Source organism: Stigmatopora nigra, chromosome 14, assembly GCF_051989575.1.
Source record: "Stigmatopora nigra isolate UIUO_SnigA chromosome 14, RoL_Snig_1.1, whole genome shotgun sequence".
Lineage (NCBI taxonomy): Eukaryota > Metazoa > Chordata > Actinopteri > Syngnathiformes > Syngnathidae > Stigmatopora > Stigmatopora nigra.
Genome location: NC_135521.1, coordinates 6,294,935 through 6,313,437, shown reverse-complemented (window position 1 = coordinate 6,313,437; position 18,503 = coordinate 6,294,935). Strand labels below are relative to the sequence as shown.

Here is an 18,503-nt window from a genome sequence, read left to right as displayed (position 1 = left end):
ATGAGTTGTTAGCTTACTGCTATCTTTGTTACATGCACTGCTATACAATTCCCACATCCTCTAACTGTTCAAACTGGTGCTCGGGGCAGTGTTAAATAGTTTTCTGCTTTTGGGTTGTTTTTATTTTATTTTTCTTAATAGCCTTTTGCATTTATCATCTCAAGGCTGGTGTAAGGAGAGCATTCAAGCATCTATACTCCAAAATGAACAAAGTTGCAATGGGAAACCTGCTGTGCAAGAACTCCCAAGCTCTAAAAAATATCTTTTAAGAAACAAAAACAACACTACAGTAAAATCCCATTTTCTTCACTTCTGAATTATTATTAAGAATAACCATTGTACATTTAAGTAGACAATAATAAACACTCACTGATGTATGCCTGAATGCACATTTATGTTGATATTCTTTTGCACACCTCACTATAGCGATAATGTTCTAATAGCCCTTCCAAGGAAGCAGGCCAAATTAATACATGGGGTTTATTTAGTTAGAGTAATAGCATTCTCTTGTAACACTTCTTGTTTTAGAGCATTTAAATAATTTAAGTGAATATTCCACTTAGATATGGCTCACAATTAGAGGTACAGTACTCAATGTCAAGCAGTTTAACACAAGTACCAGTTCAGAGTCGCATAGTCTAGAGTTTAAGGCGATGTTTAGAAGGGATCTTGGTCTTTTTTTTTTTTCAAAAGCAGGGATTCTCTATCTTTTGTCTTATCTGCAGTTGACCACTATGACCCTGTACAACATGTCAATTCCCCAGCGACATTCAGTCTCAAGTCCCAGGCTTTCATTTTTGCACTCAATGCCCTTGAACATTGTTCTAGCAAAAGTGCCTTTGAATCCTGCAGAGGTCTGTAGTGTAGTCAAGGAGCTCAATGATTAACTGCAAGTGCAGTACGACCAAAGGTTTTATACACAACAAACAAAACAACACTAAAAAAATGGAGGGATTGTGAACCCTTTTAGAACTGGGGATTTCACTATTTGCAGAATTTAAAAATCACTTTCAAAACTCATCATTGGGATCCAAATATTGAAAAGAAAACATACCATCTTGTATGGCTGGCCTTAAACGAGAATGCCTACAGTAAGCATGGATATACTCATACACTCGGTGTTCCAAATAAAATAAGCACTCTTGAAAAAAAAGTATCATAACAAGAGTTTTTGAATTCATTCGGTTGGGAGGGACAGATCTACTGCACCTCACCATGAGACCTTCCAACAACCCCCAACAGCCAGCTGCTTTTCTCTCAGCTCTTGAATTCTTTGATCACTGCCTTGGCCCCCGAATTACCAGACTTGCTCCCAGGAGCGAGACAATCACGTTGCAGTTGCTCGGCCCCAATGCTGGGTGGCAATCAGGCTCTACCTCAGAGCTCGGCTGTCATGGCCTGTGGGGTCGAGAGCGAGAGCCGGTTGCGGCGTCTCATATGCACTTGTATTTTAACGGAGTCCCCTGTAAGAGAGGCGTCAGTAGCATTTGAACTGGCGCCAAATGGAGAGGGCTCGGAGCACTTTTCTTTGTTCCCTTATGAACCCATGAAGAAGATTCTGTCAGCGAGGCTGCGTGCCAGGGGCTTTTCTTCCTTGTCGCCATGAGCCAAGTGTCCATGTGCAGTAACTCCACCACCCCTCACTATCTAAATTATGATGCCAGACAAACCAGGCTAGTGAGCTGGCAGCATATGACCTTCCTCTGCACCATTCTGAGCTGGGTATCAGCAGAAGCCTTTGTCGGTCTAAGCGTCTTTGTTTCAATGGTTCAAAACAGAGGTCCTGCAAATGTCACTCGCTAGCAGAAGGATTTACTGTCTGCTGGGTTACAGTAGAGTACATGCCTTTCTACGCCGCTACTGCCTAAGCCCGCTGATGTTCACATGTTCAATTTTAACCACATGGTGGACACCATTGGTCAAAGCAAGCCAGCAAAAACTCATGTCAACAAATGTCTATGATGAAGGACTCTGTAAGCTATATACTTTTTAACCATACATATGTAGGCACACTAAAATATGACATGCGCACTATAAAACACGATAAGTTAGTATAAAACTTACACTAGCATATACATTATACGTCTATTGCAATAAAACAGAAAAATATTCTTAATGAATCTTCTTCATTAAAATGAACTATTCGACTTGGATGTTGCTTCTCTTAATTAAAAACTGCCGGGCAAAGAAAGTGGTAATTAATAAAATAAAATAAATAGCTGGTATGAATTTGGTGCTCAGTAAAGTCCCGAGTAATTAGAGACCTCTGTGATAACTTCTACAGTTTCAGTGCAAATCAGTGAATGTTATCGCACTGATTGGGCTCAGATTGGAAGGTTGGTGAAGTGTCGGGAACGACATTTAGCCCTCCCCCCAAAAAAAATCACAGTAAATAGAAAGATAAAAAGAGGTGCTGATTGTATGAGTGGCTGTTGCATACATAATGAAATCACAGGTGGCTGGACAAATCAACTGACTAAAAGCTGTCTCTTCCCACAGTGAGGAGTAAAGTATATCTGTCAATTTTGTTTTGTTTTAGTTAATGCATCTTTAGCAAATGTAGAGGAATCATGTTGGCTCAGTAGCTTCATAATTGTGGATTTAAGAAAAGACAATGTATTGATCTATTCTGCAACTTACTCAAATCTTCAAGAGAAACTTGGAGTTTATTTTTTAACTGTCATGCACCAGAGTGAGGTGAATTATTAAAAAATGCACAAAATATCCACTTCTGATTGATTTACTTTCATTCAATGAATGTCATATATAGTCATTTAAATAAGAAGGGAAAATAAACCCTATAAAGTCGCGGAAAAACATGCCAACTCAACAGAGGAATGTCAAAGCCTGGATTTGAACCTGAACTAATCAAATACAATTTATGAGTACTTCACTGCCAGCATCTGGCATACAAAGTAAAATATCCTAGACACCAACATGACTACAGTATATGCCTGAATGCACCTCAGTAAGTAACATTGGCCAATGGATTCACACACAACTAGAGTGTCTGAAAGCAGCAGTCTTTCATGCAATATTTAATGAAACATTGATCACAAGGCACACAAGTGGTGTGTCAAGGGAGGGAAAACTGCATCAAAACAAAACATTAGGATGCAGTGAGATGATCACAAATTCCCTGTCATGCATTTCTTTGGCACATCCATGAACATTCTTTTAATGTACTATGGAGGTTTTGAAGACTACCAGCCAACATGTTGTCTTGGCAATGGATTTATTCTGCCTCTCTCACAGGAGGAAATCAAGGCTAAAGGTACACAATCAGTCCTTGCAAGCATAAAAGTTTGGCCACCTCTCTTCTAAATGCACCAGATCATTGTGCAAAGTCACATTGGCGCGACACTCTCGCCTGCCAATGTGGTCATACTGCAGTGGGTGAGGAGAGAGGGTTAACCTATGATTCATCTCCTTGCACCTCAGACATCTGGCACAGAGTACAAGTGAGGTAGGACGTCTCGGTCTAAGCATCACACAGGCCGTGTTCTCTTCTCTCCAGGCACGCCAAGCAATTGACTCATTAGTTCCCTGTCAGCTGGGACTAAGTGTAATACATGATTCATAAGAAACACTGTAGTCTTGCATCTGTGTACGTGTACCGGGGTTTAGTCAAAGTTGGGGGAGAGGGGAAGGTCTCCTGATAGGTCTAGGGTCAGGAGAGCCACTGAGACATTATGCAGATGCTTATCTATAAAAGCATATGCACTGAAATGTAATTATCAAATAGAAATATGCAAGTACAAAGCCACCATGGTTGTACCTTTTAGAATTTGTCCCATAGAGAAACCTCAATAGTGATACAAAACCACAGTTGACCATATATATTCCTTTTTAGAGCTTTTGTTTAAGGCTTTTTGTTAGAGTTTTTGTTTTCAGCGAAACAGATGAATTCCTATTTTTACCATAATTGAACAAGGTTATGTTGAGTTTTTCTTAGGAATTATTGTCATATTAAGTATGTACTACATCAAAATGCAGTTAGGTTTCAATTGATTTTTCACATTATCAATCCTAACAAATTCATACATTTTCAATAACAAATAACCTTATCACCAGGATATTATAAAAACAAATATAATACTTTAAAGAATCACAATTGTATTGATGTCCGATGTAGTCGTGTGTGAAGAAATAAGTGAACCTCATCACAACACGGGACTGAACTAATCATTTTATATTACTATACACTGTATGATTCACATGCTAATATGGTTTCATGGTCAGTTAAGGTCGTTAGATGTTTTACGCCCATGCCTGCCGCCTCTACTTAATTGCTAATCAATGTATCGACTGATGGAATTTATTCTATGTCATTACAAGTCGTTGACGACTACAGTTGTATTCGCTCGGTGTCCTGTGACCAATTGGATTTTACTGCTAGAATAAAAGCGGCCTTGATATATTGAGAACTACGTCACAACACTGTTAGCTCGGTAGTCAACACACACAAACGTTGCGTTACAGAGATTCATTCTCCTTGTGAGGCCAATTAAGGCAGCCTAGTCCATGTGTGGTACTTTACTGCGGATATGTACAGTAACAGCACCCTTGGGGGAGTGCGGCTGGGGTGGGGCTCGATTTAATGACGTGACAATGCAATCTTCATTGGAGGCGATAGCGGCATTACAATGGCGTTAAGGGTGCATGTAAACAAATCAATTTGATTAAGGTTTCAAGGGGCAAGCATAATTACCAGTGGAATGAAAGTGTTTTTATTACAGCCCCTGCCACTGGAAATCAGATCACTTGTTGACCGTGCACCGCCATCACATATGCAACCTATACACAAAGCTTCTGCATACCACATTTTACTATTGCGACTATTAAATGGGTGGTATGGCTATCGAAAAATGATCTTAGACTTAGAAAAGTTGAAAATTTAAATCACACTTGACAGGCCATTGTCAAACTACATGGACACAGGCTCTTTGGTTTATAATCAAAATTATGTTTAGCGTGTTTCTCTGTGAAAAAAAGGTTCTGTACAAGTGTCCTGAATATAGTTCGATTTTGCCATTATGCTTAAATATACTTTGTTCAAAATGATTTTTATGTCAAACATAGTGAAAGTATCTATTATCGTTTCTCTCATTGGAATTCTTAGGTCCCAATCTAGCGACACTGCATGAGGTTTCATGAGTCACAGCTCACCTTACAGCAAGTGACATGTACAACCATGAATGATTGTGAAATTACTTTTTTTTTTTGCATTGCTAATACATTGGAGCTCAGTGGGGTCGTGACGCGTTTGTATTTTCACATTTTCAGCATCGATTGGGCTCTCGAGGAGGAATAGTGTCAAACTTGACAGGTACTGAGAAGGCAGACAAGTTCATACAAAAGCAGAAATATTTCGCAAAGTGCTGTCTTGTTAGTGACGAGCAGCTCACCCAAGCTTGGGGGTTCTCATTTGCTCCTAATGGGTGTCATTTGAAAGTAACAAATCTGACAGCTATTTGAAGCCAAAAGTGTGAATATCAATCCTTTAGTAATGCAGGAAAATCTCCAAATGCTCCTAATTTGTCTTTTTTTTATTATTAAATACAAAAAGCTCTTTGTTTCTCTGCCCACGCCTCTGACAAGTAGAACAATTGAATGCCCCTCATTAGCTCGATATTTTTAGATCATAATAACAGATATTCACTTGTTGCTTTTAATAAAAAAGGTGGCAAATATCGTGGAGGCCCCCCATAACATTTCACACTGAGTATCTCTATTTGTGAGTATATTTAGACCAGCTCATCATGATATCAGTATTCATTCTTTTGTTTTTGCTTGTGCGCTGTGGGATTTTTTTGTAATGTAAAATGGGTACTTTGCCATGGCTTTATGAGGTTGGGAAACCCTGGTAGACTGAAAATGACGGAAAAAAAAACAGCCTGTAAGCTTTCTTATGGATAGTTTAAAAAGATGACTTACCCTACTTGCTCTTTGTACTCTTGTCTTGCATGCATAAGAAGTGGAGATAGATTTGCATCTGCTATGTCTACCTTCATGCATTTTATTCTCTCCTGTTGAGAAATAAAAGCACTGTGAACTTGAACATCCACTTCACCTTGTCAATGTATCTGCCATATACTAATAAGCCAAAGTCAAACCCTTCATTTATTTATTACAGTCAGGCATTTTTCATGAGCTTGCCTTTTTGTGCTCCACAAAAAAGAGAATTCCAATTCCAATTCAAGGGCTTCAGTCCAAATGTAATATGCTAACCTTATTAGAACTAAAACCTCAGTAGAAAAGAGTGATAAACTATGTAAATTATGTATCAATGAATATCCATTTTTTAAAAATTATTCTTCACCAAGTCATAAATACATCAGCGTATGATTGAAAACCGTTTAAAACGTAGTTGACTTGACAGGTGTTTGCAAACACAGTACGTGTACATGTAATGGTAGTTTTGAATGTCAGATGCAAAAGCAAGTGGTTGACGTTCCCTTTAGTCTGTAATACTGTACATGAAATAGCAAAACAAACTGTGCTGTAATGATGTGGAAAAGCAGTAAATCTGAAATGCAGAAAGGGGATGGATTGAAGAGAAGGAGGTTGTTGTGCCTTTTTTTCTCCATGTCACGGCCTGACAACTTGTCTTATGCTTTAACTTAATGTCGGTCAGTGTAGTTTACATCATGGTGTCAGCCGTGCGTCTGAATAGCAGAGCAGATTACTCACCGCCTTTCTCCCGCCAGCCAGATGCGACCCTGACACACGAAATGAGTTTTGGCGATGAATGAAGAACAGCCAGGGAATGGAAAGTGACCAGCATATTGTTGCATCTCCCTCAAGAATGACACTGAAAAAGAAAACACGATATCATCTAAGTCAGTCAGGGGAATGTAAATTGAAACACACAAATGATACAGAAACAACCAAGAGAGCATCTCTGCTATTGCACAAGTGTCCGGCGTATGTCCCTTCCATGTTTCCATACTAAATTGTAAATGTGCGCTAATACGAAATAAGCAGTACATGTCTATGACCTCTGTCCTTATTTGAGCTCGATCTACAGTGCATTAAAATAAAACTCTCACCACCCTGTTGAGATATGGCCCACTAATGTTAGCTCCTGTGTCCTTGGCAAATCTCCAAGAAAAGCTGTGATGAACAAGTTCAGGAAGAAAAACAGGTGCCACAGTCTTACCCCATTCTTCTGCTTGAATGAGGGGATGAAAAGACAGCCATCACTTATCATGGCTTACTTAACCTTGGTTCCATTTTACCATTAGTCTGAATCACAACACGCCTTTGTGCTGTAATTTACGTGGCCACCAAGTCAGTGTCTGCTGCTCTATGCATCAAACACTCATTTGTTCCAACAATGCAATGGAGGCAAAGAAAACGAAGAAACCCATGAGGAAATCCACTAAGAATGGTACCCAGCAAGTTGTAGAAGACTGAAGAAAGTGTGAATAAAAACCCACCAAACAATAACAAATACAAATCTGTGAGTGAAAGTGAATTAGCAAAAACATTCTTGTCTTTGTATGGATGAATGTAACACACACTATCTGATTTATCACATTCATACATTTTCTGAGCCGTTTATTCTATTGAAGGGGTGCTGGAGCCTAGGGGTATAGTCCAAACCGGTTGCCAGCCAATTGCAAGGCCTGGTAGCAACAAAATTAACATAATATCATGACGAAACACTTTTATCAAATTAAAGTGACATGACAATTTGATAGGTGCCTTTCAGTTACACCTCTCAAATGAACTTGTTTTCTTTCTTAATGTTCAAACAGCAACAAATTAAACAGTGCAATTGTCACCAGATGTGACCGTGAAGGTCACGCTCACGTTGAATGTTTTTGGTGTTCTCCTTTTATCGACCTACCTTGTTGTTGTTTTCCTTGAAAGGACGTCCTATCTAAATACTTGTAAGAAGATTGGAGTAGCAGCTGTGTGTGTTTTAGCCGGTACAATTAACAGGCATTGAGTCACGCATGGGCGAGGATACACAAAAATGCACAAACTCATTAATTATTATGCAAATGTTGGACTCATAAAAATCACAAGGAAAGTGAGTGTGACCAATGCACGTAATTGTCGCTCGATGCCGCGACCCCATCTGGTTTTGTTGCTGTTGGCGTCATGTGGCCACGGCTGAATTATGATTACCTTGGTCAAGATGCCACTGCGCAGGGGTGTTTGAAAAGCAAGGGGAAAGTTGTTGTAAGGTAGAAACTGGTCTCATTGCACAGCGTCTGGGGATTTTGCCAGGATCAATATATAGGTGGAGTGACAGCCGTACACTTGATTAAAAGTGACTGCTACATTTGGCAGGCTCGGCCATTACTTTCCCACTCAGAGTCTCAGGGGTGAAAGTGCATAAAGTGACGGGCCTCCGTCAGCCCTCCATTACCACCTCTCGGAGGTCCCTCAACTCCAAGGCGGCTAGGGCAAAAAAAGGCTGACGGATGGTCCGTGGGGAGATGGAAGTGAGTGAAAATAGAGGTGCTACAGGTCTCTTGGTCTGTATATGAATGTGTATAGAAGAAATGTGTCAGTATGTGCGACTTTGTATGTGTATTGCTTTGGAATTCTCAAGTGAAGGTAGGCAGATGTGTTTTGGAGTATCAGCCAAAGGTTGGGGATGGGGAGGAGAGCGTAAAAGCTAAAAGTAGACATTTCAAAGGATTGAGTAGGAAGTTGCTCTCACCGATTGAGAGGAAAATTGCTAATAGCTACCCAAATTGCCTGTACATAAATAAATATTATGCCACCACAGTCAAAATATTTTTTTTTTAGATGACAGGGGTACAAACAAAAATATGTTCTTGTACTGCCTAATGTCCAAGTCAGCTTAGGCGGCAAATAGCGTTTACACTTAGAGCAAACGGGTAGAATACCAGTACATTACTGAACTTTTTTTGGATGTCTGAAGGGACTTATGTTGATTTCCTAAACAGAATACTAAAATGCATGTCTACTTTCTAATAGCATCAAACCTTGACACATTCAAAACACTTTTTAAGGGAGCAGTAATAAAAGCGGCAAATGTCACTCTTCAATGGATGGCTGGATGGGTTATGATTTTTTCTGTGCATATTTCTTAACCCTATTATTGCATCTGCTAACTGCAGAAGCCTTGATGCTATCACTTGACAAATTATGTTCTTCAGTTGTACATAAAATTATGTCAATGACTACGCAAAAATAATGCAAAGGCACAGCTATAATGTCAGAACACCTACAAACTATACCCTACCTTAACAATCCTATACTGCTAACTTTTGTCACCCCTTAGTTTAGTTAACTACTTTCCTGCCCCTGACAGAACCCCAAATGATACTCTCCCAGGTACGCTAACCCTGTGTGTGCTGGTATGTGCACATATGGCCGTGTTGCCCTTCACAGGCGCGTGCATGCACGCTAAGCCTCGATTTGTGCTCAATCTCGGGCTCATAATACGCTCTAAAGCAGGCAACACAACCTGCAGACACAGCTGCAGCGGGTCATCAAAAATGATTCAAAGAGAGAGATCCCATTTAACCCAAAACCTCAAAGCCTGTGTTCCAGTGAGGCGGTCCAAAGAGGTTCCCTGCTTGCCACTGTGCTGCCATAAAACCCACGCGTCACTGGACAACATGTTTACCCATCTCCAATTCACTGGGAGAATGTCAGGGATGTTGATTATGCTTGCCAACATCCTCACAATTAACCGAAAAGTCACTCCATTTTTGTCCTTCAATCAGCTGACATGACCGAACAGTCAGGACTGAATTTAATTTGTATAGTAGGAGAAAATAATGACATAAACCATCATCTTTGGCAATGTATTACCTTCACATTACCCCTCCCCTGAGCCCTTCCTAACAATCAGTAGGCGTTATTTAATGGCAGGTTGATGAATGGAGCTCTAGAGTTGATACACGGGAATGAATGAAGCCTCCATGCTACCTGCGACATAATGTCCACCTGTCTCCCTTTTCAAAGACATAATAGTGTTATTGTTTCTGCCCTTCAGGCCTTTGGAAGATTCAGGAGATTTCCCAATGGACTGAAAGAAAAAAAAAAAGATATATTTTGATAGATATGTTATACTATGATATGATCTTTGAATCATTCACAGAAGCCAATCGTATCTCACAGAAACCGACAAATGCAGTATTGCTGTGGCAATATGGCATTTTATATGAATACAATATATTGTTCTTTAGGAACAAATGATTATTTGTTAGGTTTTCTTACTCTGAACATGGTGCAACAGGACATTTTTATACACTGCTTGATTTACAGTTAGTTAAGCAAAATTCAATGAAAAAGCATGAGAAGCCAACATAAAAGTTACCTGTCAATACCTTTACATTAGGGAAGATAAGCCTTCCAGTATGAGGTGATTGGCACATTAGAATTCTGTGTTTGTTTTGTATCTGCGAGAGGTAGCTCACCAATATTGCAAACCACTACTGAAGTTGATCCATGGTTGCCATGGAAGCACCAAGATGAGCCTCTTCAATAGGAATGCAAATTAAAGCTGATATTTTGTTGTCATTGGCCTTCAGACACCAAATTATAGATTCACAAAAGGTGACGAATAGAAACATTTGATGAAGGTAACTTGGAGTAACCGTACGCATTCTTGTGTTAAACAGACTTATCATATTCAACTATTTGACTCCCCCACAAAACAGTTATATTATTCTTTCTTATTTAAATGAAAGGATGAAACGATGTTCTCGTTTCATCTCCTGAATGAAAATATGAGAGTTATGCTCCTGATCGTGCCGCCTTTCCTCGAGAAGAGCACTGGCAATGCAACCCTCGCAAGGGAAAGGGGTCAATAATACTCACAATAACTACTTAATCCCATAAACTCAGCCTTCTGCTTGGCCAAGAAAATGTCTTTGTGGTAGGAAGTATACAAAAAAAAAAACAGAATTTTCCAGGGGAACGGAGTATGCAGATTCTTTTCTAACAGGCATGAGAATCAAAATGGAATTCATATCATTTTTCACATTCCAGTCATTTACTATGTAAATCCATATTCATCAAGGCTTATGAGGATATGAAATAAATCCCATGAGGTCAGATGATCCGCAGTGTTATTTTGTTTTCGTGGTGCTGGTGTCAGATTGAAAAAAAAATAGATATGCTCACAAGGGTTGGTATGAAAAAAATCCTATTCTTTTATACAGTATGAGATACTACTTAACTGGGCCTATTTCCACAGCATCTAGTTCAAAAATCAGAAGAGCACACAATTCCTTGTGTCCCAGTTAATTGAAAAGGGCATTATTTGCAAGTAATCTTCAACCAAAGTCACCCGATTGAGTGCTGATGCTTATTGATGCAGTTTCCATGCAACACGTGATAAGAGAAGTGCCCGAATGACCCTGACTGTCTTTCCACAAATAGATCTTGCTGGGCATTAAAACCCATTTGAAATCTCTCTGGCAAGTAGAAACAGTTGGCTGCTGCCAAGCGTTCTTCACGGGGGCTGAGTCTGGATGCGTGTGCGTCGTGAGGTTGACGCTATTAACATTTTTTAATAAACACCTTGTGGAGCTGGTGACAGCAGAAGGCATCCTACTTGACATGCTCCCTCCCCCGGTCTCATGCAAACAGCTGTTGGGCGCACCCATACACGCTTCCTGAGAATACACATTTTGCCACCATGTCTCGTGTGGACACTGTGCCTTAAACATATGTTGTGACTTAAGAAAAAAAGACTATGTATTGTTGCAGGACAGTTTAAAGATCTCTCGGGTGTCCTAATTACATGTCTGTGACATGGTACCTAAGGAATTGAGAATTAGAACATTTCATCTTGTCAAATGCCATTTAGCAATTGGGATTTCGCACCAGTTCTTAAGACAGTCATCCGGCTAGAGATAAAAATGTTCACTCACTATTTATCATTGAATAAGAGCTTTTCCTGCAATGATCACCCCACTGGGGGGAATTCTAAGTATGATGCCCAACCATCAACATATGCCAGTCTCCCTATACAACAAGCACTTGGATTACTTTGACTCAGGGGGGAACATCATCACAGCTCTGGACTGCCCCAGTGTGCTTTTAATCATATAATGAAGAACACAGTGTATTACATCAGACTTAAAATAAAGCAAAGCGGGTATTAACAGATTTCCTTGATGGGCTTTAAGCTGTAGTTTATCAGCCCATTATTATTAATATTACTATGCAAACGATTCTAGTCTGATGCTTAAAAGCTTTTTTTATGTATATCTGCACCAAACAATATTTGGTTACATGGTTCTTTTTATATTTGTCTTTGTGTGATGATCGTCGCAGTGGACATTAGGGATACTTAGCCCTCCCCCTTTGGAGCATTCTTTTATGGCTTTGGCAACATTTTCTGTGCAATAAATAGAAGAAAAAAATATGGCCAGTTAAAGGTATTCAAGCCGCTTTGCTCTAAAATAGTAATTTAATGCTAAAGGAGGATGTTTTAGGCTTTCACAAGGTTAAGCTCTGTTTGCCAAAATGCCTTTCACAACTTGCATGCAGATGAAGGCGCTTTCACATTTTGGCTTCAAACTATCATCATAAAAAGAAGCCTCTGCCTCACTATATATATTTTTGTATACATGAAATGTCTTTAACAAACAAGAACAGCCAATTTGCCTTGATTACGAGCATTGATTACAATAATCGGAGTGACTAAAAATCCATTCAGAGCAGTTTGTTGCTAGAAAATGCCAACAAAATCATCTACAAAAAGTAGGAATGCAATAAAAACCAAACTGAACTTATTCAATGCTCTGGCTTTGCCCAGATTTTTCTTAAAAAATCATCAGTGAGAGAAAAGAAATCATTGCCAGAGCCTTCTCTAACCACAAATTGGCCAGGGAACTAAATAACTGATATCGGTAGGTCTAGTATACCACCTATTCCTTACTGTAACTACTGCAGATCCAAATTTGGTTGTGAGGATTCACAAGTGCAACCAAGTTATTGCACTCCGTAACACAATCATTGTCATTTGTCTTCATGCTGACTCAATTGGATTTTCTCCATTTGTAAGGTGATTGCAGCCAATGTTACGTTCTAAAATCCTACCTCCTCTGAAATAGATTTTTTTTGTATCTCCCCACAGATCTATTAGACATGCATTGGCTAACAGGAGGCTGGGAGAGCTCCTCCTCGCTGAATTACAGAAATCATCTCCCATTAAGCATTAAGCATTTTAATGGGCAGATGAAATTCAAGGACACCCTCAATGTTATGATTATCACTTCAAAGACAAGCTGTTGACATGCTGCAAAGTGGTAACCATGTTATGAATGAATCATGAGGACAGCTTTTTGGTCAGAGGGCTCTTCCTCCTCTCTGAGGGGTGGTGGGCAATGTTTCTCTTTCTCTCCAATGACAGGTGGGGCCACGGATGGAAGGACCTTGTTTTCCGGGTGGAGATGAACAGAGACTGACTTTTGTCAGTGGGCCGTGCTTCTTGATAGCGTCTTGTCGTGCCAGGATAAACGACATGTTAATCAGCTTTAATGCTGCATGGCGACAGGGCGAGTGTCATTAAAATGCTTTGGAGTATTTCGGAAGCCCTGACGAGTCCATGTGAAATCACTTTTACAGTTAGAGGGTGCAAATATATGACATGTGCTCTCAAATCAAATTGATGTCATACTGATCTCCATGATCCATAACATTTTTTTTCCTTTAATCTTTCTCACAAGCACCAAATGCATCTGCATCGTGACTTTTTAACTCAGCAACCAATGGCATCCATTCCTCTATTCTTTTCAATGCTTATATGTTATTATTCATACTAAAACCCCTAACATGTTAAGTAGCATACGCACATTTTTTTAAGGGGGTGACGTGCATCTTGGAAGGAAACAGGTGGTGCTTAAAAGTGTCACATTTTGACAAGAAAATCCCTTGGCAGAGCATCAGTATTAAAGCAGGATTAAGCTTTGTTGTCAACTTCTGTGTATTTTCCCCTTCTTCAGGATTTAAAAGCAGAAATGTTTGTGTCTGTCACACACCTACTTTACCTGAGCTCATTTTTAATGTGCTCTGTGACAACTAACTAAACACGTGTCTACCATCTAACCAATCAGAGAAGCTGTCAGAAACCCATAGGATTATTATTTCGATAAAATGTCATGGAGTCATAGTAAAACTGTGGATAGAGTGGGAAGAGTTAAGGGGTTTAAAAAATGGATGCCACAATATACCGCGGCAATACATTGGACAATTTTCATATCAATTCAAAATCCGCCTAAATCCATCCTTACATGTGTGTTTTTACTGGAAATAAACAGTAGACGGCTGTACATTCCCTTGCACTCGCTAGTCAGCAGGTCAGCAGTTGGTACATGAGCCTCGCTCATGACACACTCTTTGGGAAACACTGCACTCACTTATTAACAAAGAAAAGTACCACTTGTGAAAGCGCTCAGACTCGGCTTTGGTATTTTCTGTGCATTTCCCGCAGCAATTTGTGAATAACAAATCTCTAAATAACTACATGTACGTGAATAAACGTCCCATTTGCAAATCATGCTCCAATGTTACAGAACATGTACAATAACAGCTTATCTTTCCTCTGTGGGGAGAGTTTGCAAGGTGGGCAATAGGTGTCCTAGATCAGCCTACCAACCTCCCTCCTTTTTTCTTTTTCTTTTTTAAACAAGCTGGCGGGCCGTCGAGGTCCCGGATGACGACTGTGATCTTTGGCCAAGCCAAGTCTCCACCAGCCCAGTCAGAGCGGCACTTCTTGTTCTCTGGCCAACTGGCCTCCTTCCCCGTTTGAGCGGAGGCCAGAATGCCTCCTCGTTTCGTATGCTCAACACTTCTTTTAGCCCCGCCATGAATGCCACCCGTCCCTGGACGCCCTCCGCAGCCTCACCAGAGAGAAGGATTAAACAGATTTATCCTTTTTATTTTTTTTTTAGATGAGAGTAATCACCTATAATCTCAAATTCTAGGCCCCTTGATAATGAACTGAGAGCTGTTTGGGCCATTTGGATCAGTTCACTCCGGTCACCTACTTAAACCATGAAATGGACCTGTCAGAAGAGTAGTGCAAGGTCTCATAGAGGAAATGGAGATAAGGTGACCAGTGGGGGGCTTGTAAAGTCTGATTCCAGTCTTGTGCGGGCCTGGCACTCACGATGCCTTGGCAGTCGACCACTCAGCTATTGATCCTGGCTAAGATGGAAACCCTCAGGAAGTTAAGCCCTCATCCGATATGTAACTGGGAGGATGAAACAGCAGATGAGGACATGTGCTCACTCTAATCTTTGAAAAACTTAAGAAGTGGAGCAGCATTTTAATTTACTAGGCTAAGGCAGAAATAAAGGAGGGGCAACCATGTCCATGCAGATTCAAGTACCTTCAACGTTATAATGTTTAGGGGGAAGGAAATGAAGAATAAAAATCAACCACATTTCACTTTTCAATGTCACATGACCATTGTATGTTATGATTATTTCATTACATATCGTCTGACTTGGACTGAGTTGTAGGACATGTATGGCTAAATTGACTTCATAAAATAATGTGAATATGCAATATCCATTCCAGATCTCCAAAAACATGAGCTACATCAAAAACTAATTAAATAATTTGAATACATAAAAAAAATCCAACTGATTCACTCATTATAAAATGGAATACATTTGAAATAATGGCACAATCACAGTATACTATCGTTTAGCTTGATGATTATGTTGAGTGTTTTCAAATTACTATCTCTGTAATATGTTAAAGGGGGGCAGAGGATTGACATGAGAACATTATTATTTTGAGGTCTGCAGAGGTTTTGAGGGACAGTTTTAGTTCTTTGGTGGATCCTGAAATCAGATTGAAGGGGCTTATAATAAAACGTGCTGGTGGAGTTGAACGGCAAATGCTTTTTTCCAGAATTCTGAGGAAATCTGACAGTAATTGTTGAGATTATCTGGATCAGAGGGTGGCTTTTTAAGAATGGCATCTGTGCCACATTGAAGAGAGAGGTTGATAATACTATTTATAGCAGTATGCAGAAGACACAGGATCACGAGAGCAGGTGGAAAACCTAATCGTGGAGCAATATTGTGAGAGAATCCACATATAGTAGAAGGAAAGACAATACTGAAATTGGTCCGAACAGTGTCAGTGGGCAGAAGTGGTTGTGGTGGGAGGCACACTTATATAGTTGTTGGTGGATGCCATCAACTTTCTGCAAGAAATCCAGGAACAAGGACCTCAAGTTGGATGAAACTCAGGGGTGTTGGAGTTGACGATTTATGGTGGAGAACAGCAGCCTGGGGTGACTTAGCTGTTTATTGATGAGGGTGGAGTAGTAATGGGTTTAGCCTGACAGAAAGCACCTTTGTATTTTAACAGATGTTCTTGGAAAGCTTCAAGGTGGACAGTTAAGGCTTTTTCACACAAGAGGTAGTAGCGTGCAGTTTGCTGTGCAGAAAGACAGTCAATGGATATGTGGGGGTTCCTGGCAGTAGCAAGGATTTGGGGCCATAATGGGTGGAGTGGCAAAACATGAGCAAATGTGACTTATACTTCAGCACGACTCATATTTACTCATATTATATTTATACGTATTACCATATGGAAAAATACCTATTACAACAATACAACAAACGCAACGTACAAATGTCTTATCGGGAGTTTCAATTGACCTCCAAAGGTCCTTTTTTGAGAAAAATATCTCATTGATTTTAAACACGTGTGCGGTAGTATGGTTTCAATTTAAAATGAATATGCAAATGTGGATTTCTCTTCACATAACACGTCACATGGTCATATTCCTCCCCATGTTCCACTCTTAATCAAAGGCTCAGCAAGTAGCAGCTTTTTCTAATGGTTTCACTCCATTACAACGTGTAAAATACTCCATTAGTTTCCGTGTTCATGAATCATTAAGTACTGCCAATGATCAGCCCGCTTGATGATGAACTGCAGCTGAAAGAAATGTAAGGCTGAAAAACGGGATGAGGTCACAATGGCTCTGGGGGCCATTAAAGATAAAGGTGGCTGACGGCAGCATGGAGTATCGCTTCTGATATTGTATTCTGGTCACTGTTTTGCCTGGTAAAAACTGTCATGCTATGGGAAAAAAACATTAGGCCTCTTATGGACTTTATGCAAATCTACAGAAATACGTTGCTTGAATAATCTTTTCCTGAGAGGCTGGGCAGACTAACCAATTGATTTTGGTCTTAAAAAATAACAAGATACTATGGCACATCACTCTCCTGCATTCATTTCTATGATTGACATTTTTGTTAATGGACAACACTAACATAGTAGTAAAAGTCTCCAAAAAACATGAAAAGAAATATCATGAAAGCAAATAGTTGCGGAGATAAAGTTTCACCTTCAAGCAATCAAAAAAGAAGCGCCTGAAGGAAAGTTCGAAGTGAGATGGGGGGGGGGGGGGGGTAAAGATGGCATCAAAATGCCTTAGACGACACCCATTTTGTAAAAGATGCAAGGCTCTCTGTGGCATGAAACGGATCAGAATGGTGACTTCCCACCTCTAAAACTCAGAGATGCAAAGCGTGAGCAAACTGCTTCATCAGTGACTTCCATTCAAATCAATAATTACACACAGCTTCAATTCTTGTAACAAATAACAATGATAAAAGGAAGGATTCCCACTTCATATAAATATTTCTTTTAAGACGCTCGTGATGTGTTTTTCAACCACATTTCTTCCTTTGTTTCAACATAAAAAATGTAAAAATATATTAAATAATCTACTTGTTTCAAACAACTGCCACACAATAAACACTAAGAAACAATACCGCCTCAATCACAGCTCCTCTTCCATCCATCCATCCCTCATTTTTATCTGCACTGCAGTTTTTTTTGCCATTGTTAAAGCTCAGTCTTTAATGGCAAACGTCTCCTCGTACAAGACAGAAAAAGGTTGTCTGTCTCCTCCATCTCTGCACTTATTTGATAATGAGCCCACACAAAGCCATGTCTCATCATATTGGGCCAAGTAGAAAGACATCTTTGTTGCCATACAAATTGCGGCCAAACCAAAGTAATATAATGACAGAGCACTAACTGGGAGACGAATGAGACCTCAGCTGCTGATTCACATGTCAAAACAGTATCATACAAAGGCGTTAACACATCACAACAACAGCGGTAGCGGCTTGTATTAGTTGTTAGTGTAGTTTCAAAATCTCACAATGATTGTTTTTTTCTTTTCTCTACCGTAACCAGCACATTGAAGTTACTATCTTTCATGCAGTACTTACAAATGATATGCCGTTTTGATAAAACGTCAAATGTGTTTGTCTTCTAATTATTACTAAGCTAATAAAACATGGAAAGGACTGCCTACATACCAGATTTCAAGCATGCAAAGTAGGGTGTGTGTGTGTCGCTCTATTTCTGCACTTGTGTGTACACGAACAGATGATCAATTACTCTTCTATAATTGGACAGAGCTTTAATGAGACCAGCGGATGCAACCTCACACACCTTTGTCAACCCCAGTCACTGACATTGTTGGCCCAATCAAAACATCTGCTCATTAA

At 39.8% G+C, this 18,503-nt stretch overlaps 1 protein-coding gene across 1 annotated transcript in view; it reads right to left on the bottom strand.

The window, feature by feature from the left end:
- The window catches only part of LOC144207425 (uncharacterized), a 186,604-nt gene that overhangs the window by 13,477 nt on the left and 154,624 nt on the right, over positions 1-18,503 (bottom strand). The window contains exons 14-15 of the mRNA XM_077732902.1: positions 6,694-6,814; positions 5,938-6,029 (exon numbers count right to left, since the gene is read on the bottom strand). Coding sequence (XP_077589028.1) covers positions 5,938-6,029; positions 6,694-6,814 — 213 coding nt within the window. The remainder of the gene's footprint in view (positions 1-5,937; positions 6,030-6,693; positions 6,815-18,503) is intronic.